The 27,268-nt window shown below is 44.2% G+C and overlaps 2 protein-coding genes across 10 annotated transcripts; one reads left to right on the top strand and one right to left on the bottom strand.

The window, feature by feature from the left end:
* The first annotated feature begins 130 nt into the window (after positions 1 to 130).
* LOC118388302 (bromodomain and PHD finger-containing protein 3-like) lies at positions 131 to 19,792 on the top strand. 2 transcript variants are annotated; one of them, XM_035777208.2, is made up of 13 exons: positions 131 to 1,248; positions 12,602 to 14,165; positions 14,377 to 14,533; positions 14,637 to 14,768; positions 15,119 to 15,247; positions 15,367 to 15,679; positions 15,877 to 16,155; positions 16,315 to 16,875; positions 17,054 to 17,123; positions 17,232 to 17,308; positions 17,503 to 17,600; positions 18,072 to 18,226; positions 18,373 to 19,792. In XM_035777208.2, exons 2-13 carry the CDS (start codon positions 12,652 to 12,654, stop codon positions 18,566 to 18,568), a joined length of 3,681 nt encoding a protein of 1,226 aa, XP_035633101.1. In that variant the 5' UTR covers positions 131 to 1,248; positions 12,602 to 12,651; the 3' UTR covers positions 18,569 to 19,792. The 2 variants fall into 2 exon arrangements, with proteins under 2 accessions (XP_035633101.1, XP_035633100.1); XM_035777207.2 differs by having other exon boundaries at positions 17,470 to 17,600.
* A 1,170-nt stretch (positions 19,793 to 20,962) lies between these two features.
* Positions 20,963 to 27,191, bottom strand: LOC118388297 (vacuolar fusion protein MON1 homolog B-like). 8 transcript variants are annotated; one of them, XM_035777195.2, is made up of 6 exons: positions 27,053 to 27,191; positions 25,640 to 25,740; positions 24,804 to 25,478; positions 23,872 to 24,664; positions 22,636 to 22,783; positions 20,963 to 22,259 (listed from the first exon to the last, which is right to left on the bottom strand). In XM_035777195.2, the coding sequence occupies exons 1-6, from the start codon at positions 27,088 to 27,090 to the stop codon at positions 22,038 to 22,040; spliced, it is 1,977 nt and encodes a 658-aa protein (XP_035633088.1). In that variant the 5' UTR covers positions 27,091 to 27,191; the 3' UTR covers positions 20,963 to 22,037. The 8 variants fall into 8 exon arrangements, with proteins under 8 accessions (XP_035633088.1, XP_035633090.1, XP_052382521.1 ...); XM_035777197.2 differs by having other exon boundaries at positions 26,979 to 27,095; XM_052526561.1 differs by lacking the exon at positions 27,053 to 27,191 and adding an exon at positions 27,026 to 27,044.
* Positions 27,192 to 27,268: the final 77 nt, after the last annotated feature.

The following is a 27,268-nucleotide window of genomic DNA, read 5'->3' as shown; positions in this document are numbered from 1 at the left end:
TTAAAAGGGGCTGGGGGACAGACAAAGATATGTTTGGAAGATTCAAACACAGAATCACCCATATCCAAGCCTGTATCACAGGCTGCTATAATTGAGAAAAAAAACTTATAATCTGCCAAATTAATTGTGAATGGTTTGAAGTCAGCCTCAGGTTCACACCTGTTTACAGAGCAAGGCTCCTGAACAAATAATAAAGACAAGGTTTAAAAAAAAACATTGACAAAGAAAGGGGGTGGGAATGTGTGTAGTGTAAACAGCAAAGGGAGCTGGCTAGTTTTTTTTGTTTTACCTTCATTTAACTAGGCAAGTCAGTTAAGAACAAATTCTTATTTTCAATGACGGCCTAGGAACAGGGGCTGACCGACAAATTTGTAGGTTGTCAGCTCAGGGGTTTGAACTTGCAACCTTCCGGTTACTAGTCAAACACTCTAACCACTAGGATACCCTGCAGCCCCGGACCTGTCGAGTTCACCTGCATGGTGCTATTCCTCTTACATGTCTAACTCTTGGCTGCATATATGTGGCCCCTTCATTAATCAAAATCTATTTTTTTGTATCTGCCATAAATTGGGACAAGTTAAGTAACTATGCAGAAAAAGGCTATGCATACAGGCACAGCCTACATTATGCACCTGGTTCACCAATTTTTTTTAACCGTAACCAACGTATCAAAAGGAATACAACTTCTAAGCAACACTGTACTGGACGTAACAGGTGTGAAATACTGTTGTGCGTCGATAATGAAGTTAAGGCGCGCAAGAAATGTCGATGAGTTTTTCTCAACGATTTGCGCTAATATGTGCTCCCGTTGCAACTCGATGCAATGGGGTTTCTGTGTCGGCCAATCATAATCGAATGCGCGCTGTGTACGCGGCAAAAATAGGACGCACAATTGGCTGTGCTAGTTTTTTTCCCCCAAAGGGGCGTATTTTTCAAGCCATCTTGACTGAATATCTAGCTAGCTACATCAACCTGACATATCTTACACAATTTTATGTAACAATTAGTGTATACATTTCCAGTTGAAAACGTCTAAATCACAGATATGTAACCAGGTCGAGTTTGAGCGTTTGTCTGAAGTCACCATGGAGGACTGAAGTGCTGAAGATGACGCTGTCGCCCCTGAAATTACCGGCTAGCAATGCCCTAGCTAGTTATTAGGAGGTCCTTTTCGGTCGTATTTCAACATTAGCTATCTAATATTACCTTTCTCTGGCTTGCGCATACCATAGGATCACGTTAAACAAGGTAAACACTTCCGACATTTTGGCTGACTTGTTTGTTTTTGCTTCATCATGTCGAGCTAGTTATGTACAAGCTAGTTTGCGCTAACCTAGTTATACTGAAGGGTCTGTAGCCTGCGTACACATACGAGGACGCATATATTACGGCAATCTAGCCGACATGGCAATTGTACAGTTGTGCACAGTGTTAATCTGGCTATAGTGCCCCGGTTGTGCTGTTGCCATTGTTTTTATCGGTTGCGTATCAGTTCACAATAATAGTGTTGACTGCAAATGTTGTTGAACGGATAAAATGGCTGACAGTCGGGATACTCGGTTTGGTATTTAGCGCCCCGCAACCCAACTATATCTTATGTTCAGCTGTAAGCAGAAAATAATACGAGCAGTTGATTGGCAAGAAAAATACGTGTGCAATGGTCTCGAGACGTGATTGGATGTCGAGATGTACCCTCGAGTGTTATGTTCGCAGGTTCTAAACTCTTGTGTAATACCAAATTACTTTTAGATTAATTAATAGCATATCAGAAAAACACTAATTTGTTTTAGATTGCAGATGTCTAGTAAAATCAGTAGGCCAAATATTTTTCTGTGTGGCTATTTTGTCCAGAAATAGAATGTAATGCACATGTTCATGTGAGTCTCTTGTCTTGCACAAACTTGTTGCAGACGGGCACCAATGATGTTTATTTATACACTCAGTGGCCAGTTTAATAGGTACAACCACCACATTCACGAAAATGGTTCGGCCCTACAGACTGTGAGTCACGTGTTTGTGACATGCTATATAAAGCAGGCAGACAGGCATCAGGGTATTCAGTTACTGTTAATTGAACTTTAGAACAGCCAAAATGAGTGACCTACAAATCAAATCGTTGGAGACCTACTGGTGTACTTAAAAGCCCTTAACCAACAATTCCGTTTTTAAGAAAATGTTTACAAAATAAACAAGTATAAAAAGTAACTGAATAAAATAACAATAACGAGGTTGGTTACAGGGGGTACCGGTACCGAGTCATATGTGCTGGTACAGGAAAGTCAAGGTAATTGAGGTAATATGTGCAGTATCAGTCAAAAGTTTGGACGCTTACTCATTCAAGGGTTTTTCTTTATTTTTACTATTATTTTTACACATGGAATCACCAAAAAAGTGTTTGAGATTCTTCAAAGTAGCCGCATTTGTCTTGATGACAGCTTTACTCACTCTTGGCATACTCTCAACCAGCTTCATGAGTTAGTCACCTGAAATGCATTTCAATTAACAGGTGTGCCTTGTTAAAAGTTAATTTGTGGAATTTCTTTCTTCAATGTGTTTGAGCCAATCAGTTGTGTTGTGACAAGGTAGGGATGTGAATTGATTGCACCCCATCTATCGTCAAGAGTTCATACTACTAGGTGACCTAAATTGGGATATGCTTAACACCCCGGCCGTCCTACAATCTAAGCTAGATGATCTCAAGCTCACACAAATTATCAAGGAACTTACCAGGTACAACCCCAAATCCGTAAACATGGGCACCCTCATAGATACAGTGGGGCAAAAAAGTATTTCGTCAGCCACCAATTGTGCAAGTTCTCCCACTTAAAAAGATGAGAGGTCAGACAAAATGAGGAAGAAAATCCAGAAAATCAAATTGTAGGATTTTTAGTGAATTTATTTGCAAATTATGGTGGAAAATAAGTATTTGGGCACCTACAAACGAGCAAGATTTCTGGCTCTCACAGACCTGTAACTAATTCTTTAAGAGGCTCCTCTGTCCTCCACTCATTACCTGTCCCCAACACCTGTCCCCAACCTCAAACAGTCAAACTCCACTCCAAGACCAAAGAGCTGTCAAAGGACACCAGAAACAAAATTGTAGACCTGCACCAGGCTGGGAAGACTGAATCTGCAATGGGTAAGCAGCTTGGTTTGAAGAAATCAACCGTGGGAGCAATTATTAGGAAATGGAAGACATGCAAGACCACTGATAATCTCCCTCGATCTGGGGCTCCACGCAAGATCTCACTCTGTGGGGTCAAAATGATCACAAGAACGGTGAGCAAAAATCCCAGAACCACACGGGGGGACCTAGTGCATGACCTGCAGAGAGCTGGGACCAAAGTAACAAAGCCTACCATCAGTAACACACTACGCCGCCAGGGACTCAAATCCTGCAGTGCCAGACATGTCCCCCTGCTTAAGCCAGTACATGTCCAGGCCCGTCTGAAGTTTGCTAGAGAGCATTTGGATGATCCAGAAGAAGATTGGGGGAATGTCATATGGTCAGATGAAACCAAAATATAACTTTTTGGTAAAAACTCAACTCGCCGTGTTTGGAGGACAAAGAATGCTGAGTTGCATCAAAAGAACACCATACCTACTGTGAAGCATGGGGGTGGAAACACCATGCTTTGGGGCTGTTTTTCTACAAAGGGACCAGGACGACTGATCCGTGTAAAGGAAAGAATGAATGGGGCCATGTATCGTGTGATTTTGAGTGAAAACCTCCTTCCATCAGCAAGCGCATTGAAAATGAAACGTGGCTGGGTCTTTCAGCATGACAATGATCCCAAACACACTGCCCGGGCAACGAAGGGGTGGCTTCGTAAGAAGCATTTCAAGGTCCTGGAGTGGCATAGCCAGTTTCCAGATCTCAACCCCATAGAAAATCTTTGGAGGGAGTTGAAAGTCCGTGTTGCCCAGCAACAGCCCCAAAACATCACTGCTCTAGAGGAGATCTGCATGGAGGAATGGGCCAAAATACCAGCAACAGTGTTTGAAAACCTTGTGAAGACTTACAGAAAACGTTTGACCTCTGTCATTGCCAACAAAGGGTATATAAACAAAGTTTTGAGATACTTTTGTTATTGACCAAATACTTATTTTCCGCCATAATTTGCAAATAAATTCATTAAAGATCCTACAATGTGATTTTCTGGATTTTTTTCTCATTTTGTCTGTCATCATAGGTACACTTCAACTATGAAAATTACAGGCCTCTCTCATCTTTTTAAGTGGTAGAACTTGCACAATTGGTAGCTGACAATACTTTTTTGCTCCACTGTATCATCCTGACCAACTTTCCCTCTAAATACACCTCTGTTGTTTTTAAACAGGATCTCAGCGACCACTGCCTCATTGCCTGCATCCGTTATGGTTCCGTGGTCAAAGACGACCCCTCATCACTGTCAAACGCTCCCTAAAACACTTCTGCGAGCAGGCCTTTGTAATTGACTTGGCCCAGGTATCCTGGAAGGATATTGACCTCATCTCGTCTGTAGAGGATGCCTGGTTGTTCTTTTAAAGTGCTTTCCTCACCATCTTAAACAAGCATGGCCCCTTTCAAAAAATGTAGAACTAAGAACAGATACAGCCCTTGGTTTACTCCAGTCTTGACTGCCCTTGACGAGCACAAAAACGCCCTGTGTGTACTGCACTAGCTTCAAATAGTCCCCGCGATATGCAACTTTTTAGGGAAGTCAGTAACCAATATACATAGTTAGGAAAGCAAAGGCTAGCTTTTCAAACAGAAATTTGCATCCTGCAGCACTAATTCCAAAAAGTTTTGGGACACTAAAGTCCATGGAGAATATGAGTACCTCCTCCCACCTGCCCACTGCACCGAGACTAGGAAACAGTCACCACTGATAAATACACCCCCCCTGCTTCTCCTTCACCCAAATCCAGACAGCTGATGTTCTGAAAAAGCGGCAAAATCAGGAACCATACAAATAAGCTGGGCTGGACGATCTGGACCCTCTCTTCCTAAAATTATCCCCTGCCATTGTTGCAACCCCTATTACTAGTCTGTTCAACCTCTTTCATATCATCTGAGATTCCTAAATTGGAGATTGGAAAGCAGCTGCGGTCATCCCGCTCTTCAAAGGGAGAGACACTCTAGACCCACGCTGTTACAGACCTATATCCATCCTACCCTGCCTTTCTAAAGTCTTTGAAAGCTAAGTGAACAAACAGACACCAACTATTTTGAATCCCACTGTACCTTCTCCGCTATGCAATCTGGTTTCCGTGCTGGTCACAGGTGCACCTCAGCCACGCTCAAGGTCCGAAACGATATCATAACCGCCATCGATAAAAGACAGTACTTTGCAGCCGTCTTCATAGACCTGGCCAAGGCTTTTGACTCTGTCAATCAACGTATTCTTTTCGGCAGACTCAACAGCCTTAGTTTCGCTAATGACTGCATAGCCTCCAAACGCCATACAACACTCCTTCTGTGGCCTCCAACTGCTCTTAAATGCTAGTCAAATGAAATGCATGCTCTTCAACCAATAGCTGCCCGCACCCGCCTGACTAGCATCACTACTCTGGACCGTTCTTAGAATATGTGGACAACTATAAATACCTAGGTGTCTGGCAAGACTGTAAACTCTCCTACCAGACTCACATTAAGCATCTCCAATCCAAAGTTAAATCTAGAATCGTCTTCCTATTCTGCAACAAAGCCTCCTTCACTCATGCTGCCAAACATTCCCTCGTAAAACTGACTATCCTACCTACCCTTGACTTCAGCGATGTAATTTACAAAATAGCCTCCAACACTCTACTCAGCAAATTGGATGCAGTCTATCACAGTGCCATCTGTTTTGTCACCAAAGCCCCATATACTACCCACCGATGCGACCTGTATGCTCTCGTTGGCTGGTCCTCGCTACATATTCATTGCCAAACCCACTGCCTCCAGGCCATCCATAAGTCTTTGCTAGGTAAAGCTCCGCCTTATCTCAGCTCACTTGTCACCACAGCAACACCCACCCGTACATGCTCCAGCAGGTATATTTTACTGGTCATCCCCAAAGCCAACACCTCCTTTGGCCGCCTTTCCTTCCAGTTCTCTGCTGCCAATGACTGGAACGAAATCACTGAAGCTGGAGTGTCATCTCCCTCACTAACTTCAAGCATCAGCTGTCAGAGCAGCTCACCGATCGCTGCAACTGTACACAGCCCATCTGTAAATAGCCCATCCAACCAACTACCTGCCTCATCCCCATACTTGTTTTTGTTTTTCTGCTCTTATGCACACCAGTATTTCTACTTGCACGTCCTCATCTGCACACACAGTTGAAGTCGGAAGTTTACATACACTTAGGTGTAACAAACTATAGTTTTGGCAAGTCGGTTAGGACATCTACTTTGTGCATGACACAAGTAATTTTTCCAACCATTGTTAACAGACAGATTATTTCACTTATATTTCACTGTATCACAATTCCAGTGGGTCAGAAGTTTACATACACTAAGTTGACTGTGCCTTTTAAACAGCTTGGAAAATTACAGAAAATTATGTCATGGCTTTAGAAGCTTCTGATAGGCTAATTGTCATCATTTGAGTCAATTGGAGGTGCACTTGTGGATGTATTTCAAGGCCTACCTTCAAACTCAGTGCCTCTTTGCTTCACACCATGGGAAAATCTAAATAAATCAGCCAAGACCTCAGGGAAAAAAATGTAGACCTCCACAAGTCTGGTTCATCCTTGGTAGCAATTTCCAAACGCCTGAAGGTACCACGTTCATCTGTACAAACAATAGTATGCACGTATAGACACCATGGGACCACGCAGCCGTCATACCGCTCAGGAAGGAGAGATGAATGTACTTTGGTGCGAAAAGTACAAGTCAATCCCAGAACAACAGCAAATTACCTTGTGAAGATGCTTGAGGAAACCGGTACAAAAGTATCTATATCCACAGGAAAATGAGTCCTATATTGACATAACCTGAATGGCCGCTCAGCAAGGAAGAAGCCACTGCTCCAAAACCGCCATAAAAAAGCCAGACTACGGTTTGCAACTGCACATGGGGACAAAGCTCGTGCTTTTTGGAAAAATGTCCTCTGGTCTGGTGAAACAAAAATAGAACTGTTTGGCCATAATGATCATTTATGTTTGGAGGTAAAAGGGGGAGGCTTGCATGCCAAAGATCACCATCCCAACCGTGAAGCACGGGGGTGGCAGCATCATGTTGTGTGGGTGCTTTGTTGCAGGAGGGACTGGTGCACTTCACAAAATAGATGGCAACATGAGACAGGAAAATGATGTGGATTTATTGAAGCAACATCTCAAGACATCAGTCAGGAAGTTTAAGCTTGGTCACAAATGGTTCTTCCAAATGGACATTGACCCCAAGCATACTTCCAAAGTTGTTGCAAAATGGCTTAAGGACAACAAAGTAGGTATTGGAGTGACCCTCACAGAGCCCTGACCTCAATCCTATAGAGAATTTGTGGGCAGAACTGAAAAAGCTTGTGCGGGTAAGGGGGCCTACAAACCTGACTGAGGTATGCCAACTCTGTCAGGAGGAATCGGCCAAAATTCACCAAACTTATTATGGGAAGCTTGTGGATGGCTACCTGAAACATTTGACCCAAGTTAAACAATTTAAAGGCAATGCTACCAAATACTAATGGAGTATATGTAAACTTCTGACCCACTGGGAATGTAATGAAAGAAATAAAAGCTGAAAAAAATCATTCTCTCTACTATTATTCTGACATTTCACATTCTTAAAATGAGGTGGTGATCCAAGCTGACCTAAGACAGGGACTTTTTACTAGGATTAAATGCCAGAAATGGTGAAAAACTGAGTTTAAATGTATTTGGCGAAGTTGTATGTGAACTTCCAACTTCAACTGTATATCACTCCAGTGTAAATTGCTAAATTGTAATTACTTCACAAGTATTGGCCTATTTATTGCCTTACCTCCTTACAACTCTGTTGTTTTTGTCGCACTGCTTTGCTTTATCTTGGCCAGGTCGCAGTTGTAAATGAGAACTTGTTCTCAACTTGCCTACCTGTTTAAATAAAGGTTATATATATATATATATATATATATATATTAGTTTAAATACAGAAGATTTGGTACAAGACCAAGTCCATATTATGGCAAGAACAAACAGCTCAAATAAGAAACTAGAAATGACAGTCCGTCATTACTTTAAGACACCAATAAAAGACTTGCTTGGGCCAAGAAACACGCTCAATGGACACTAGACCAGTCCAAATTTGAGATTTTTGGTTCAACTGTGTGTCTTTTGTGAGACGCAGAGTAAGTGAATGGATGATATCCGTGTGGTTCCCACCGTGAAGCATGGAGGAAGAGGTGTGGTGGTACTTTGCTGTTGACACTTAGTGATTTTTATTTAGAATTCAAGGCACACTTAACCAGCATGGCTACCACAGCATTCTGCAGCGATATGCCATCCCATCTGGTTTGCGCTTAGTGGGACTATCATTTGTTTTTCAACAGAACAATGACCCCACATGCCCCCAGGCTGTGAAAGGGCTATTTGACCAAGAAGGAGAGTGATTGAGTGCTCCATCAGATAACCTGGCCTCCACAATCACCCAACCTCAACCCAATTGAGATGGTTTGGGGTGAAATTGACTGCAGAGTGAAGGAAATTCAGCCAGCAAGTGCTCAGCATATGTGGGAACTCGGTCAAGACTGTTGGAAAATAATTCCAGGTGATTCTCTCAACCATACTCACAGCTGGTTAAGAGAATGCCAAGAGTGTGTAATGCTGTCATCAAGGCAAAGGGTGGTTACTTTGAAGTATCTAAAATATATTTAGATTTTTGGTTACTACATGATTCCATATGTGTTATTTCATAGTTTTGATTTATTCACTATTATTCTACAATGTAGAAAATTGTAAAAATAAAGAATAACCCTTGAATGAGGTGTGTCCAAAGTTTTGACTGGTACTGTAGGTAGGGGTAAAGGGGTAAAAAAAAAATGCAAATAGTCAATGCAAATTGTCTGGGGAGCCATTTATTTCATTGTTGAGCAGTCTTATGACTTGGGGGTAGAAGCTGTTAATGAGCCTTTTGGACCTACTGTAGACTTTCCATGTGGAACCACAAGTCTGACTTGGGTGGCTTTTTAGGGCCATCCTCTGACACTGCCTGTTTTTTTTTTTACCTTTATTTTACTAGGCAAGTCAGTTAAGAACAAATTCTTATTTTCAATGACTGCCTAGTGGGTTAACTGCCTGTTCAGGGCCAGAACAACAGATCTGTACCTTGTCAGCTCAGGGGTTTGAACTTGCAACCTTCCGGTTACTAGTCCAACTCTCTAACCACTAGGCTACCCTGCCGCCCCGTATAAAGGTCCTGGATGGCAGGACACTTGGCCCCAGTGATGGGCCATGATGGGCCTACCCTCTGTAGCTTACGGTCAGATGCTGAGCAGTTGCCATACAAGGCGGTGATGCAACCAGTCAGGATGCTCTCGGTGATGCAGCTGTAGAACTTTTTGAGGATCAGAGGACCCATGCCATATATTTTCAAACTCCTGAGGGAGAAAAGGCGTTGTTGTGCCCTCTTCACGACTGTCTTGGTGTGTTTGGACCATGATAGTTTGTTAGTGGACACAAAGGATCCATTCCACTATAGCCCAGTTGATGTGAATGGGAGCGTGCTTAGCCCTCCTTTTCCTGTAGTCTATGATCAGCTCCTTTATCTTGCTCACGTTGCGGTAGAGGTTGTTGTCTCTCACCTCCTCCCTATACGCTGTCTCGTCGTTGTCGGTGATCGTCGGCAAACTTAATGATGGTGTTGGAGTCGTGCTTGACCACACATTCGTGGGTGAACGGGATAGAGGAGGGGACCTTGCACTCACCCTTGAGGGGCCCCCATGTTGAGGATCACAGAAGCAGAAGTGTTGTTGTCTACCCTTACCAACTTGGGGTTGGCCTGTCAGGAAGACCAGGATCCAGTTGCAGAGGGAGCTGTTTAGTCCCAGGGTCCTTAGCTTAGTGGTGAGCTTTGAATGTGCTATGGTGTTGAATGCTGAGCAGGAATCAATGAACAGCATTCTCACATAGGTGTTCCTTTTGTCCAGGTGGGAAAGGGCAGTGTTTGAGCTGTATGCAAATTGGAGTGGGTCTAGGGTGTCCGGGATCATGATTGATGTGAGCAGCAGTGTGCAGCGTTTTCCATTCTGTTTTCCATGAGTTTGCCTACAAACTCCAGCACCTGCGGAAAGTAGATGGATGTGTGTATGTTCTTCAGTTGACCAGCCTTTCAAAGCACTTCATGGCTCACATCAATACCACCATCCCTGAAACCCTAGACCCACTCCTAAGCGACTTTGAGCGTCGGTGCCAGGCTTGCCGGTTCCAGTATCTCAGAAACGGCCGGCCTCCTGGGCTTTTCGCGCACGACAGTGTCTAGGGTTTACCGATAATGGTGTGACAAAAAATACAAATCCAGTCCGAGGCAGTTCTGTGGGTAAAAACAGCTTGTTGATGCGCGGTCAAAGGAGAATGGAAAGAATCTTGCAAGCTAACGGGCCACAAACAGGAAAAAAATGGCGCAGTACAACAGTGGAAAGTCACTGAGCTCTTCATTAAGGCCATTCTACTAACAATGTTTGTCTATATAGATTGCATAGCTGCGTACTTTAATTGTATACACCTGTCAGCAATGGGTGTGGCTAAAATAGCCAAATCCACTATTTTAAGGGTTGTCTACATACTCTTGTGTTTTGATGCAGTGCATTCGGAAAGTATTCAGACCTCTCGACTTTTCCACATTTTGTTACGTTACAGCCTTATTCTAAAATGGATGAAATTGTTTTTTCTCCATCAATCTACACACAATACCCAATAATGACAAAGCAAAAACAGTTTATTTTTAATACATTTGCCAAATTTCTAAAAACCTGTCACATTTACATAAGTATTCAGACCCTTTACTCAGTACTTTGTTGAAGCACCTTTGGCAGCGATTTACAGCCTCAAGTCTGCTTGGGTATGATGCTACAAGCTTGGCACACCTGTATTTGGGGAGTTTCACCCAATCCTCTAAAGCTCTGTGGGTGGATGGGGGAGTGTTGCTGCACAGCTATTTTCAGTTCCAGGCTCTGGCTGGGCCACTCAAGGACATTCCAAGACTTTTCCCGAAGCCACTCCTGCGTCGTCTTTGCTGTGTGCCTAGGGTCGTTGTCCTGTTGGAAGGTGAACCTTCGCCTCAGTTTGAGGTCATAACCTGCTCCAGAGCGCTCTTCATCAAGGATCTCTCTGTTTTACTCCGTTCATCTTTCCCTTGATCTTGACTAGTCTCACAGTCCCTAAAAAAAAGTCCCCACACATAATGCTGCCACCACCATGCTTCACCGTAGGGATTTCCGTAGTGATTTCCTCAAGACATGGCACTTGGCATGCTGGTTTCATCAGACCAGAGTTTTGTTTGAGAGTCCTTTAGGTGCCGTTTGGCAAACTCCAAGCGGGCTGTCTTGCTTTTTACTGAGGAGTGGTTTCTGCCTGGCCACTCTACCACAAAGGCTGGAGTGCTGCAGAGATGGTTGTCCTTCTGAAAGGTTATCCCATCTCCACAGAGGAGCTCTGTCAGAGTGACCATTGGGTTCTTGCTGTTCTCCCTGCCCAAGGCCCTTCTCCCCCGATTGCTCAGTTTGGCCAGGCGGTCAGCTCTAGGAACCTCCAAGAATGATTGAGGCCACTGTGTTCTTGGGGACCTTCAATGCTGCAGAAATGTTTTGGTACCCTTCCCCACATCTGTGCCTCGACAATCCTGTTTTGAAGCTCAGACAATTCCTTCGAACTCATGGCTTGGCTTTTGCTCTGACATGCACTGTCAACTGTGGGACTTTTTATATACACAGGTGTGTGCCTTTCCAAATGTTCAATCAATTTAATTTACCACAGGTGGACTGAAGGATGATCAATGACTCTATTGACTTGGGGCGGCAGCGTAGCCTAGTGGTTAGAGTGTTGGACTAGTAACCGGAAGGTTGTGAGTTCAAACCCCCGAGCTGACAAGGTACAAATCTGTCGTTCTGCCCCTGAACAGGCAGTTAGCCCACTGTTCCCAGGCTGTCATTGAAAATAAGAATTTGTTCTTAACTGACTTGCCAGGTTAAAAAATAATAATAATAATGGAAACAGGATGCACCTGAGCTCAATTTTGACTCTCATAGAAAAGGGTCTGGGAATGCTTGTGTAAAAGGTAGATTTTCAAAAATGTCTAAACCGGTTTTTGTGTGTAGATTTGATGAGGACAACAATTAATTTAATACATTTTAGAATAAGGCTGTAACGTGGAAAAAGTCAAGGGGGTCTGAATGCTTTCCGAATGCTCTAAAGATAGTTTGAAAATAAATATATATCATTGGCTGGCACTGGAGAGTGGATTAGCTACAGTATGTTGATGAGTTGGTGTTTGACTGTTTCAAATTTACTCTGGTGGGTTTTTCTTATCTGTCAACTCCTAATGTGATATGTAATCAGCCTACATTTGAAATATCATGAATGATATCTTCTAATTAGTTCCTCTATTGACTTATTGTGAAATTCTGAATTTAGCAGATTAGGTTTTTTCTTTCCTTCTTTTGCAGAACTCCGTCCTCCTCGCCCTCTCCAATCTAGAAAGCTAGTGCAAACCCCCATGAGGAGGCTGCGGAGGAGGGGATGCAGGCCAGGAGTAGTTGGCCTTGAGATGGGCAGGGGTAGAGGGAGGGGGAGGGGCAGGGACTCCAGTGTTCAGCTGCGGCCACCTTCCCCCTATAGACTGCAGCTATCTCCATCTAGAGAAACTTTGACCTATGCTCAGGCCCAGAAGATGGTGGAGGTGGACCTGGATGGAAGGCTTCACAGGATCAGCATCACCGACCCTCTGCCAGTCATCACAGAGGATGAGATGATGGCTCAGGACATTGTTGAGTGCAACAGTAACAAAGAGAACAGCGAACAAACCCAGAGCAGAGCCAGACCAGGGCGCAAACCTCCCAACCCAAAAGGCCGCAGGAGGGAAAGCAAAACCTCATCTCACCAGAGCCGACGTTCTGGTAGTCAGCAGTACACTCAAAGCCACACCAATTCCTCCCAACACCCTTCTCACCAAAGCCCTCTCCCTGAGCCAACCTTCCGCGTGCTTGACTGTCTGTGTCCTTTAGACACACCTCCCCTACCTGTGGCCTACTACCGTTTCGTAGAGAAGTCAGGGGAGGAGCAGGACTGTGAGGCAGAGTACGACATGGACGAGGAGGACCTGGCCTGGCTGGAGATGGTCAACCAGAAGAGGGTATCTGATGGCCACGCGTCCGTCTCCCCGGACACCTTTGAGCTGCTGATCGACCGTCTGGAGAGGGAGTCCATCCTGGAGTCACGGAGCCAGGCCCTGTCACAGAGTGCCATAGACGAGGATGCCTTCTGCTGCGTCTGCCTGGACGACGAGTGTCTCAACAGCAACGTCATCCTGTTCTGTGACATCTGCAACCTGGCCGTCCACCAGGAGTGTTACGGTGTGCCCTACATTCCTGAGGGCCAGTGGCTGTGCCGCTGCTGTCTGCAGTCCCCCTCGCGCCCTGTGGACTGTGTGCTCTGCCCCAACCGGGGAGGTGCCTTCAAACAGACTAGTGATGGACGCTGGGCCCACGTTGTCTGTGCCATATGGATCCCAGAGGTGTGCTTTGCCAACATGGTATTCCTGGAGCCAGTGGAGGGGGTGAAGAACATCCCCTCAGCCCGCTGGAAGCTCACCTGCTACCTGTGCAAGCAGAAAGGCCGGGGCGCGTCCATCCAGTGCCACAAGGCCAACTGTTACCGGGCCTTCCATGTCAGCTGTGCCCAGAAGGCTGGCCTCTTCATGAAGATCGACCCGGTCCGGGAGACTGGGGTCAACGGAACCACCTTCTCTGTGAAGAAGACTGCCTTCTGTGAGAATCATTCCCCAGTCGGGTCACGGCGAGATGGGTCAGGTGATGAGGCGGTGGAGGGAAGGCTGGTGGGAGGCAGGGGGAACAGGGGTCAAAGGTCATACACTCAGAGCTCCCCGGCACCGCCCAGTAAAAAGACTCCCAAAGGCCAGAAGAAGAAGAAAGGAAAGAAGAGCCTAGCTGGTCAGACGACCCGTCGCTCTGCTGTGCCTGTGCTGCTGGTGCCTCAAATCCCCTCTCACAGGTCTGACTTCAGACACCCCTTCTCCTAACACACCACTTCCAGTAACAGTAGTTTTCCCTTCTAAACTATATTTGCTTGTAGAAAGCACGTTTGTGTATTTATTTAGCTTGTTTAATGTAACAGTACAGCTGCCTTATACTAACTATTAATACACCACCTATACGGTGGAAGGATGCCGTATGATTAACAGTTATTGCTATGTCGTAAACAGGCTGAACAAGATTTGCATTGGGGTTGCTGTCCAGAGGAAGAACCAGTTCATTCAGAGGCTTCATAACTACTGGCTGCTGAAACGTCAGTCCCGAAATGGCATGCCTCTCATTCGGCGCCTGCACTCGCATCTGCAGGCTCACAAGACTGCTGAGCAGGTCAGGAAGATGCAGGGAGAGAGAGACCTAAAGTCAATTATAGATCTCATGTTGATGGTAAAATAGAAATTGTGAAGCTGAATGTGTGTGTGCATGTGTTCAGAGGGAACCAGATGAGAAGCTTTGTGCGGCGAGGGAGGAGCTACGGTACTGGCAGAAGTTGCGGCAGGACCTGGAGAGAGCCCGGCTCCTGGTGGAACTTGTCCGCAAGAGAGAGAGACTAAAGAGAGAGCAGGTACTGTTTCAGTCAGAGGACAAAATGTCAATATATATTCATGAGTTACCATCTGCATATACCGTATGAAAATAATTAACTTTTACAATCACTGTATCGTTCTTATGTCTTTCCTTAAACGACTCTGCACCCTTTTTATATTCCCTCTTTCTCTCCCCCTCCCTCTTTCTCTCCCCCTCCCTCTTTCTCTCCCCCTCCCTCTTTCTCTCCCCCTCCCTCTTTCTCTCCCCCTCTCTTTCTCTCCCCCTCCCTCTTTCCCTCCCCCTCTCTCTTTCTCTCCCCCTCACTCTTTCTCTTTCTCTCCCCCTCTCTCTTTCTCTCCCCCTCTCTCTTTCTCTCTCTCCCTCCAGATGAAACTTCAACAGGCTGCTCTGGAGCTGAAGTTGACCCCAGCGTTAATACTGCTGCGTTCCACCCTGGACCAGCTTCAGGAGAAGGACGCAGCACAGATTTTCTCTCAGCCTGTCAATCTAGCAGAGGTTAGTAGGGTTAGATAAATGGGTCACTTTTTGCATTGATTTAAAATTCAGCAAGTAGTGCTGCAGTTGTCTCCTTCTTTTCTTGAATAGTCTGTTAATTTGTATGTTTTTAATTGAAGGTGCCAGACTATCTGGAGTTCATCTCCAAGCCCATGGATTTATCCAGCATGCGTGCCAAACTGGAGGCCCATGCCTACTGCTCCACAACCGACCTGGAGGGGGACTTTAACCTCATGGTGTCCAACTGCCTGAGGTACAACTCCAAGGAGACCGCGTTCCACCGAGCCGCCTTGCACCTACGGGAGGTGGGAGGAGCCGTCCTCCGCCACGCCCACAGACAGGCGCAGAGCATCGGGTTGGACCCCAGCACGGGCATGCACCTCCCAGACTCTCCTAACAAGCATGGCTTCTACCAATGCACCTGGGAGGACGGTGAGCAGAGCACACCAACTGGGTTGGCCTTGGAATGGCTTCCTGTGAAAAATATGCCTTTTCACAATCGTAAAACACATAAGAAAGAATTATTATTTATAGAAATTCAATCGCGCATTTCATTGCAGAAATGAATTTTTCTCATCCTTCATCTCATCTACCTGTTCTCTCTTTTACGGCCTTTGTGTTCTATACAGTGGACTCTCTCCTGGATCCAGACAACAGGCTCCACCTGTCCACAGAGGAGCAGCTGAAGGCCCTGCTGGAGAAGCTGGACATGGTGGCATCCATGCGCTCCAGTGGAGGACGAACCAAACGCATCCGGCTGCTACGTAGAGAGATCAACACGGTCACGCACAAACAACAGCGCTCACAATCGCACAACGGGAAAGAAGAAGAGGAAGAGGAGGAAGAAAATGGAAAGAAGGACAATGTGGAGAACAGTCCTTTAACATCAGCCTCTACTCCGGGGAAAGGTAAAAGGGATGTACTTTGATTGTTCATGGGCTTGTTGCTGTCCAACTCTACTAGTCTTTCTGGTATGGATGTGTTAGTTTAATTAGCTAATGATTTTGCTGTTGTGCATTTCTGATTTTATTATTCTAACAAAGTGAATGCATGTTTCCTTCTTGCAGATGCCTCTCCACCAACACTAGAGTCTTCATGCCCAGCGTCGTCCCCCCTGCCAGGCGATGCCCCACCTGAGCCACCCGTACTGGGCCTTGTGACCGCAGGGCGAAGGTCACCAGGGCGCTCTTACAAACGCCAGAGATCCTCTCCGAGTGGGGGAAAAGGGCAGAGTGATGATGATGCTGAAGTTGAGGAGACAGCGACACCGTGCAAACAGAAGGAGGATTCTGAAAAGTTCTCTCCTTCACAGACTCCCAGTCCCCCCACTAACGCCTGTCCTTTGATTGGAGTTGGACGGCGGACATCTGTTCTGTTCAAGAAAGCTAAAAATGGAGCGAGACTGGCAAAGATTAGAGCAGCTCAGTTACAGTATGTAGGGACCACTGAGGGTAAAACCAATGGATTGGACAGTTCCCCCACCACTATAAAACCTCCCAGTGAGACTGGCCTTTCCACCCCTGCCCCTCCCCCCACTCCCTCCTCACCATCATCCCACCGCCTGAGGTCCAGAGGGCCCAGCTCTGACAGCGAAGGAGACAAGCCCCTCCCCCTTGTCAAAGTAGAAGGTAGATACAAAAAATGTTATTTGCATTTGCTCTGTCATTTCATTAAAGCTGTAGGCAATGAGTAATAAGTTATTACTTGTTATTAAGGAAACCATGTCTTTACCCTTTATTTGTGAGTTGCATAAGGGAAGAGAGGGGTAGATCATAATGATGACGCACATAATTTGTATTCTACTAGGCTTTACAAATGGTCTAGGAAAGCACAAAGATGACTCCTCAGACATAGCATCCAATGACCAAAAACATAGGTGAGGATCCCACTAAACACATGATACCTCTGAAATGGAGATTGATTTCCAAGATGGATATGTTCAGAAATAACATACCTCTTTCCTTTGTTCTGTCTATGGATGAAGTGTCCCCCCGCCACCCAAACGCAGCCGTGGTAAACCAGCTCTGGCTAAAGTCCCAGAGAGCCAGAATGGAGGCTCAGGTGAGTGTGTTCAGGCACCATAGACCTTAGGGTCAGACAAAATAGCTCCAGTAAATCGTGTATTGGCAAATATAGATTTATACATTATAGTAAGTCCTGTAAAATTCTAAAAATCATTACAGAAAATAATTTTTCCATCTCAACCATTTCCATTTTTCCAGTTCAACATCCCACATCTTTGTGTTTGTGCTCAGGGGGAAGTATGCTTTTGCCCTTTGATAGTGACACAGAGCTCACACCACTTGACCTGGTCTGGGCTAAGTGTCGTGGATATCCATCATACCCAGCAATGGTGAGAACATGACTTCAGTCACTTCATTGCAATAAGAGGGTTGGCCTGATTTTCAATATTTTTGGGGGGTTGGCACAAGCAATGGTTGATAAGTTTAACCTTTTATTTAACTAGGCAAGTCCGTTAAGAACAAATTCTTATTTACAATGACGGCCTAAGAACAGTGGGTTAACTGCCTTGTTCAAGGGCAGAACGACAAATTTTTACCTTGTCAGCTCGGGGATTCAATCCAGCAACCTGTCAGTTACTGGCCCAACGCTCTAACCACTAGGCTACCTGCCGCCCCGATGTAGTTCAGCGAGTTGGTTTTGCATGACTCGTTTCCCGAGGTGGGTGTAGTTTTCATTTTATGAGCAATGGAATGGTCTAAAATGTGCAAACCCTGCCCAATCGGCCAATGCAAAACCAACTTGCCTATTGTTGTACCACAGAGACTAACAGGGTACATAAACTGCCAATGTATTTCCCCAGGTTGTTGACCCAGACATGCCTCAGGAAGGGCTTCTTCACAATGGCATCCCCATCCCCGTGCCTCCTGGGGACGTGTTAAAACTGGGGGAGCGGAGGCAGAAGGAGACCGGGGAGAGGCACTACCTTGTGCTGTTCTTCGACACCAAAAGGACCTGGTAAGAAATTCAAGACGAGTGTTCTGCCTAAAGTTTAGTCTCACATTAATTAGCTATGGCAGTTTTTTGGGGAAGTTGATGTGTGTCTATTGATTGCTTCTATTGTATGTTTTTGTGTTCTTTTGAACCCTCTTTCTTCCTTTTAGGCAATGGCTGCCACGGGACAAGTTGCTGCAAATGGGGATGGATGACACGGTGGACAAACTGCGCCTGATGGAGGGCAAGAAGCCCAGCGTCCGCAAGTCTGTACACACGGCATACGACCGTGCCATGATACACCTGAACCACGTTATCAACCACGTCAAGGGGAACCTCACTTTCAACCCCTCCAATTTTATATGAAGGATTTTAGTGTCAGTCTGCAAATCCACTGCAAGCTGTCTGGCTAGGACTGCTCAAACCCTCACCAATAACACCAATCTTCAGTGAGAAAATAACATTTGCTTCATTCATTTACTAGAAGGTGGACATGGAATTTGAGTGGTTCAATATACAGTTTTCTTAAATAATTAACTTTCTTCTCAAATAATATTCCTATTGGATTGTCAACATTGCTATACACCATTTTGCTATGGGGAAACTTAAGTTAACAATTCTAATTTAGAAAAATAAAAGCAAATGGAATGGACAACATTATTGGCAGGAGCTAATACTTTGTTGTCTTTAAGTTAACTGAAAAATAATTAGCTTGCTGCACCGTTCTACTGGCAATTTGTCCTACGCTTCAGCTGCAGACTTCTTCAATGTTTGAGTGGTGCCGATCTCTCCATAGGTTTTTGTTGGGATTCAGTTCTGGACGTATCACTGGCCACTCCAGAACAGTTCACTGTTTTATTCTTGAATCATTCCTGGCTGCTTTTTGATGTGTATTTGAGTTGTTCTGCTGGAAGACCCACAACCTTCAACAGAGACTCAGTTTTTGGACACTGGATTGAACATTGTACTCAAACACCTGATAATCTCATGATTTGATGATGTCTTGTACACATTCAAGGACCCCAGAGGCAGCAAAGCAACCCCAGGCGTAATTTTTATTTATTTTTTAAGTTCAATGGGGCTTTCTGGTCTCTTTCAGGAGTGGGGTCTTCCTATGTTTACCAATGACCAAATTATGCATTCAAAGAAAATAACACCCTCCCTAGACTCAAACATGGGGAAGGTGTGGGGTTGCTTTGATGCCTCCGGTACGTAGGGCCTTGAATGTTTACAAGGTGTTTTGGAGTACAATGTTCAACTCAAGTGTCCAAAAACTGGGTCTCTTTTGAAGGGTGCAGGTCTTCCAGCAGGACAACAACCCAAACACACATCAAAAAGCACCCAGAAATGTACTGGAATCCCATCCAAAACCTATGGAGAGATCGGCACCACTCAAACATTACAGAACAGTCTGCAGCTGAAGAGTGAGCCAAATTGCCAGTAGAACGGTGCAGCAAGATCATTTGTGGTGTTATTTGCAGTCAACTTGGCCAAAGGCTGTGTGACCAAGTATTAGCTTGTAGATGTCAATAATGTTGTTCATGATATTTTGCTTTTATTTTCAGAAAAAAATCAATTGTAAACTGAAGCCCCCCAAAAAAAAATGGTTCTGCAATGTTGACAATCCAATAACTTTTGGAAATCAATGTTTTCTTTGGTAATTTCAACTTATTTTAGAAGACTGAGAATTCTTTAAGAAAAGTGCAAGGGTGCCAATATATTTGTCTGCAACTACCTAAAATGATTGATGATCTGATTGACTCTGACTTTTTTTGGGGGGAATGTTATAATTTTGGAAATTGGGGGGAAATGTGAAAGGAGTAAGTTCCTAAAAGACATGGATTTTAGGATATATTTTTTTTAAGATACAATCTGATTACTCATTGATTACTTTTTAGTACTTTACACAACCACTCTGTTGCAATGAGTCTAGTAATAATATACATTTTGTTTTAGCCAGAAGTCAATCAAGACAAAGAAAGTCATTGTATATATTTTATCCTCAAAGGGGATTTGCTTGATTCAAAGCATATTCAGATTTGTCATTGAAATGCCATGCTTCTTATACATTTTTACACATTGATGCTATTTCTGGGTTTATTTCTTTTTTTTATATGAAATGGTGGTGGTGTGCTTGTTGCAGCTATTTGATGGAACAGGACTTTCGAATGTCTCGTCATGACTTAGGAAATGGGTCACTGCAACCACTTTAAGGTCAATAACTTGGGATTCCAGTCAGTGGCAAGATGTGATTTGCAAACCCTCCAATGACTTGAAAAGCACAATGTTAGTTTGAAATGGTTTGTAGATTGAGCTCTGAAGCCATAGGTATGAAGAAAAAAAAAGAAAATAACTTGGTTATGTGCATATTTGTATATATGTAAATGTCTGTGTTTATAATACACAAAGTAATTTAAGGAATGCAAAAAAATCTAAATATTAGATTTTAATTTATATTGTGACAATTGAGTCTGTTATTTAAAAAAATAAATATTGAAAAAGATGTAGGAAGCTTTGTAGCTCTTTGTATCAATGTTTCCTAGTGGTCAGTTGGCACAAAACCCTGTAGTTGTCTAGGCATAAGTGCACTAGCCTACTAGCCTGTTTATTAAGTGGCTCAAAGGAGTTCTGGATCTTGTAATTTGAATTATACCACAAGATCTAAAATCTGTCAAACAATATTTTCTCAAATAAATATTGTTTAAAACGGTTGTTTGTTTTCAGTCTTAATCTAACATGCAGTTATAAAATGACAAGGTGGTTTGTGCAACCTGGGATTTATTTAGGAACTCACTGAACATAACAGTCAAATCAGGTAAGACTGAACCTCCACCATTCATGAAATAACACATCATAGTTGATCCCGGTATCCGCTGGGAGAATTTGCAGCAAGTGTCTTTAAATAAAGAACTCCACAAATTGGAACTCCAATCTAGGACCTGTGGGCCAGAAAAAGCATTTAGCCTTCAAGTACTTTACTCTGGTAATTCTCAAATAACAAATATTACAGTGTGGGGAGAAAATGTGTCTCACAGATGTAAAAATTTTATGGATAGAAAACTGAATGTTTATTACCAGAGCATTATTTACAATCTAAACTGCAAAGACAACATGCCAGTCAAACAATTGTATCAACTGAGAACAATGAACATGTAGAGAGGTGATGTCATGGACTATCCAGACACATACAAGAGTGGTAATCCTTCCAATTCCAGTTGTCTAGAGGATGCGATTTCAAAATAAGACATTGATACATTTAAATTCTGTTCATGCCACCAATAACCAAACTTTTTCAAATTAATTTCCTATTTGTCATCCGGTCAACATTAAGGTTTCTAGCAATAAGTATGATGGCAAGGCATTTGAAAAGAAATTCAGGAGTAGTTCTAGGTAGTCCTTCCTTTCATTTTTGTAATGTGCTACAGTGTCAATGACCACAAAAGCTTGAATTGCAATAGTTGTATGTAATGAGTCAGATATTATGCCTTCGAGAAGAGTTCTCACCTTTGTCACAATAGAATAAAACAATATAAAAACAATTAGATATTATTGAAAGTTCCACCACTAGCGAATTTTAAAATGTTTGCTTTCTCCTTAGTTTTCCTGACCAAGTTGGAACCTAAAAGCACTAACACAGTTACTAAACATGCCTTCTTATAAAGGTACAGAAATAATAGAGTCAGTTTCAAGAAGGCAAGTCATCCTTCAATAGTCCAGTGGTCAAAGTTCAATGAAGTCCAAAAAGATGTAGGATGTGGTCAGTGCCAAACACCTCTTCTAGTAGAACCGGTGTATAAACTGTTGACAGAGAGGAATAGCCAGGGCTAGATCAGCTCTATAGTAGAGACGCAAAGCCATTATCTGTGGAGTCCTGCTGGTCAGACTTGCGGGAGCTTTTGCTGGGGTTGGGCGTGGTTGAATACTTGGGTGGGTATCGGATAAAGAGACGGTCCTCCTCCTTCTTGATCCAACGTAGAAGCTTGGTTATTGCGTTAATGGCACGGGCCTTAGTCACCAAGGGGCTGAAGCAAGTGTACAACTCAAATTTACTTGTGACCTACAGAGAAATGGACAGAGCATGAAATTAGTTGACTTAGCAGGTCCATTTCAACTATTATTAATTGTCTATTCATTTAGGTATGGATTGTATACTGCAATTCAGCTCTTAGTTACCAATGTTCTACATCATGACAATAAACTAAACCTTAAATATATAAGTTTCAAATTCCTTCAAATTACTGTTGTGTTCCATTGAGCCGAAAGGTATGCAACATGAACGCTAGCAACAATCCATCATAGCTCAAATACTGCAATGTAAACTCTGGAACAGAATGCAAGTTTGTGAGACCCTAGCTTCCAGACTAAAACAAGTTTCAGTCAATAGACCTGCCCATAGTAGCACTACGTGTATATTCCCTGTGGGCGTGACATACCCAGGCCAGCAGGGTTTCCCTCTCTGCCACGTGGTAGATGAGCTTGAGGGGCCGGGAGGAGCTGTGGATGCGACTGTGCATGTAACGGTACAGGTCCAGCAGCCGCATCCTCTCCTCCTCCGTGCTGTAGGGAGCCTCCATCTCTGGGCTGAAATCAACAGCACATCAAACGTCTTAAACAAGGACAGGGTAAGGACAAGGACCTTAGATATTATGCAGTGTAAATATCGGCCAATTGTATACATCAGAAAGAAATTGCCATAGAACAGTGTGTTTGGAAAAATAAAACATGTTTGCTTCTCCCACTCTGATCATGCTGCTCTAACGTAAGTCAGACTGTTAGCCTTTCAATAACTCAGTTTGCAAGACACAGCATTGCATGGTGAGTATTTATTTCCCCTGTTTTATTAAATTTTGGAAGTTGGTTCTCACTGGTTCAGCTGGTCTAATAAGAAACCCAAAGATGGCAATCAAAATAATTAAGAAATAATTGAAGTCATGCTTCACTTACAGTGAGAGTGATACAATCTTATCAGTATCATCATGGATATCATGCACTTTCAATGCATATGATTCTGTAATGTTAATATGGCCATCATAAGCAATAGGCCTACTGGAGGCTGCATGTGATCCGACCTGCGGAGGCACATATTTTGATGTACTACACACCACAAGAGGTTGGTGGCATCTTAATTGGGGAGGACGGGCTCCTGGTAATGGCTGGAGTGTAATCAGTGGAATGGCATCAAATACCTAGAACATGGTTTCCATGCCATTCCATTCGCTTTGTTCCAGCCATTATTATGAGCCCTCCTCCCCTCAGCAGCCTCCTGTGCTACACATTTTAAATTTAATTTAACCTTTATTTAACTAGGCAATAAGAACAAATTCTTATTTTCAATGACGGCCTAGGAACAGTGGGTTAACTGCCTGTTCAGGGGCAGAACGACAGATTTGTACCTTGTCAGCTCGGGGATTCGAACTTGCAACCTTTCGGTTACTAGTCCAACGCTCTAACCACTAGGCTACCCTGCCGCCCCACATCTCCCCTTTGACATTACTTTTTGAGTAATTATGTTTGTAGGCTAATCTTTCTGCGCATTAACACAGAAATGCAGAACCACTATTTTGTTAAAACATGCAAGAAAGTAGTAAAATGACAAAGACAGATGTGAATAATTCATAATCATTCACTGGGTGAAGGTTATACAGGCACAATCAAAACATACCACCTACCTGGTGAACTGGGTGAGCTGCTTGTGGTTGTCTGGGACATCAAAGGGCTTGTACATGAAGTGCCTGAGGTCTGAGACACCCACCTGGCTCACGCTGTAGGAGTGGGCATTGGCAATGAGCCTCAGAGAGCTCTGAGCCAGCATGGCCAACTCTATCCTCCTCTTACACTCTGCCACCGCATAAAAAGCCTCCTTATCCGTGGAGAGCAGCAGCAGACACACAGTGCATTCTGGGGGGTCCAGGTAGGAGATGTAGGCATAGAAGTAACAGTCAGGGTTAAAGAGAGGCAGGCAGATGGGAGTCCAGATCTCTCCAGCCTGGAAGGCAGAGGAGGCCCCAATGAGGTTGAGCAGCAGGTGGACATCAGCAGGCTCCAGCCTGGTGTCCTCAATCACCGTCTTCTCCTGGACAATGGTGAGCAGCTGGTTCTTGGCAATGAGGATGGAGAAGACCAGGTTTGGGGTGATGGCCTTCTGTAGGATCTGGCTGAGGGAGTCCCTGAGAGAGGAAGTCAGGGGCAAGCAGTGCACCGCTGCCAGCAGGAAGCTGGGGTCTGAGTCCACCAGGTTGAGGAGGCCATCCAGGATCTTCTCGGAGCCGGCCAGTAGTCGCCGCAGGTCATAGTTCTTCTTGTGTTCGAAGATGCGTGTGATGCTGGCCTGGGTGAGCATGCTGATGATCTGGTAGTAGACGTACAGCAGCTCAGCACGCAGCTGCTGCTCTGACTGACGGCTGCTTGACACAGACACCAGCACCAGAGGACCCTTCTGCATGAACACCACCGTGTGCCCGTCTGAGGGAAGAGTAGAGGTAGAGACACAGGGAAACATCATGATGTAAAGCTGTACAGAAGGAGCCAAGTATGATACAAAAACACCTATAGTAACTTATTGTCATAGTCAAGAATGTAAGGAAATTCTAGAAATGCTCACCTGAGTAGACAGAGCGGATCATGTTGTCACTACTCTGGACAAAGGACACCAGTGCCATCATGACTCCCATGGTGGACGACAGGGCCTCTTCACTGCCGTAGCGGGAGTAGATTGGTTTCCCTGCCTCACTCAGGACAAACACATGCTTCCTGTGCTGCCTCCAGCTCTCAGCCATCACGTCTTCATCACGGTAGGATGGGGGGGCCTCTGGGGTGCCAGTCTCTGAAAGTGTAGAGGACATCCCCTTCACTCCCATATCTTGTTCCTCCAGTTTACCTCTGGCCAACATAGTGACCACAAACTCCCCTGAGTCGTCCTGCACATTCTCAGCTGAAGATGAAGCCTCTTCTGGCACAGTCTCTGGTTGACCACCTGAACTGTTATGATAGTCTGTTTTATTGCACTCATCAGTCTCTTCATCTTTTACCTGGTCAGGAGCCGGTTCTAGTTCCTGGTCAGGGACCGGTTCTAGTTCCTGGACAGGGGCCGGTTCTAGTTCCTGATCAGGGGCCAGTTCTAGTTCCTGGGTCCCCTCCTCACCCATAGTATCTGATGGAGGTGGATTCTTAGGCTCCTCTAAAGTCACATTGGTGCCGTCGTCTCCTCCCACTGGCCCAGCAGGCTCAGGAACTGTGTGATTTTCAGAGGGCAGAGCAGGAGTAAGATCAGCAGAACCTGAAAATCACACAAATGAACTCGGTAAAATAATTACAAACACTGCTGATCCCCCTACTTACTGAGTGGAGGCATGTCAAGATCAGCTGGATGTCATTAAAGATGAGCTAACTTTCATTATAGATTAGATATTACATGCTATTAGAAAGGCATTTCATTACCAGTTGACAGTGTGCAGTCAGAGGATGGATTCTCACTCTTTATCTTCTCCATCTCTCCCTTTTCTTGATTGTCATCTCTCTCCATGTTGACATCACAAACACTGTAAATCACAGAAAAGGAAGCATTCATTGGCATACTATTCATTCATTTGATATTCAGTTAACAGTAACAGACATACTACAACAGCACACCACTAGCGTTCGAGCTACGCAGCTAGCCACAAACTGGTAATGCAAGTAACTAATGCCCTTGATAGACGGACAAGCCTAAAATGGGTCATTATGGAGTACCTTGGAATATGTAATACCTTCCTAATATTGAGTTGCGCACCCCATTTGCCCTCAGAACAGCCTAAATTAGTCAGGGCATGGACTCTACAAGGTGTCAAAAGCGTTCCATAGGGATGCTGGCACATGTTGACTCCAATGCTTCCCACAGTTGTGTGAAGTTGGCTGGATGTCCTTCAAGTGGTGGACCATTATTGATACACACAGGAAACTGTTGTGTGAAAAACCCAGCAGCGTTGCAGTTCTTGACACACTCAAACAGTGCGCCTGGCACCTACTAACATACCTGGTTCAAATGCACTTAAATATTTTGTCTTGCCAATTCACCCTCTGAATGGCACATATACACAATCCATGTCTCAAGCCTTAACCTGTCTCCTTCCCTTCATGTACACTGATGGAAGTGAATTGACACAGCATTGGTCTGTCTATGTCATGGTAAGTGCAGGTGTTCCTAATTTGTTGTACACGCAGTGTGTGTTTAGTTTTGGTAACAAACACTCACGGACTAGCTAGCATCTTGATCAGATTAAAGCCCCTGCAGTAGGAACATATTTAAGTAACGTTAGCCGTTTGTTACTGGCAACATTAGCTTTTTTTACTAGGCTTTGAACTTCAACTTAATTTAACTAGCTAAATTAATTTCCTAAAACAGATCAAGCCAATGTGCATCGCTATACAGACCAGAAAACATCACAGTTAACATTAGCTCTAAATTAAAATGCCTTTATCTAGCTAACTGGATTAATACGATTGGCAGGCAAAACAATTTTGGGCTAATGAGTTAACGTTACCTATCTAGCTATCTAACTAAAACTAAATGAAGTACCTAACTAGCTAGATGATTTAGATGTTATTGCAGGCTAAAGCTACCCTCACTACGTAACATCCAGCTAAATACATTCCAGTACTGTACTTCCCAACCCTCCAGTTTGCCGAACACAATAAAGCAGCCAGCTAGTTAACTATAGTAGCTTTAGCAAATACCTAACGTTATCAGTGTAGCTACAATACTAACACAACATGAAATAATGTAACAAACACATTTTACGTTTGGCTATTCCGTTGTTAAATCATCGGGGGAAAGGTATAACTAACTGGTAAACAAGTTGTTTTTCCACTCACAACAGCACATCCATAATCCCAATGGTGACGGGATTCATTGTCCAATGGTAATTTAGATGGAGCAAGTAATAAACCAATGAGGGGAGAAACTCCCTCTCCCACAGACAGGGTACGTTCCAGTGCGCTTTTTTGTTTCGTTTGTTGTTTGTTTACGATTCGTGCTGGTTGCCGTCAATGCGCAGCCATGTACAGACACGATTCCCTAAATCTAGACCA

The sequence above is a fragment of the Oncorhynchus keta genome, chromosome 10 (assembly GCF_023373465.1).
Source record: "Oncorhynchus keta strain PuntledgeMale-10-30-2019 chromosome 10, Oket_V2, whole genome shotgun sequence".
Classification (NCBI taxonomy): domain Eukaryota; kingdom Metazoa; phylum Chordata; class Actinopteri; order Salmoniformes; family Salmonidae; genus Oncorhynchus; species Oncorhynchus keta.
The sequence above is the reverse complement of the archived record's forward strand: the minus strand, read 5'-3'. Positions and strand labels throughout refer to the sequence as shown.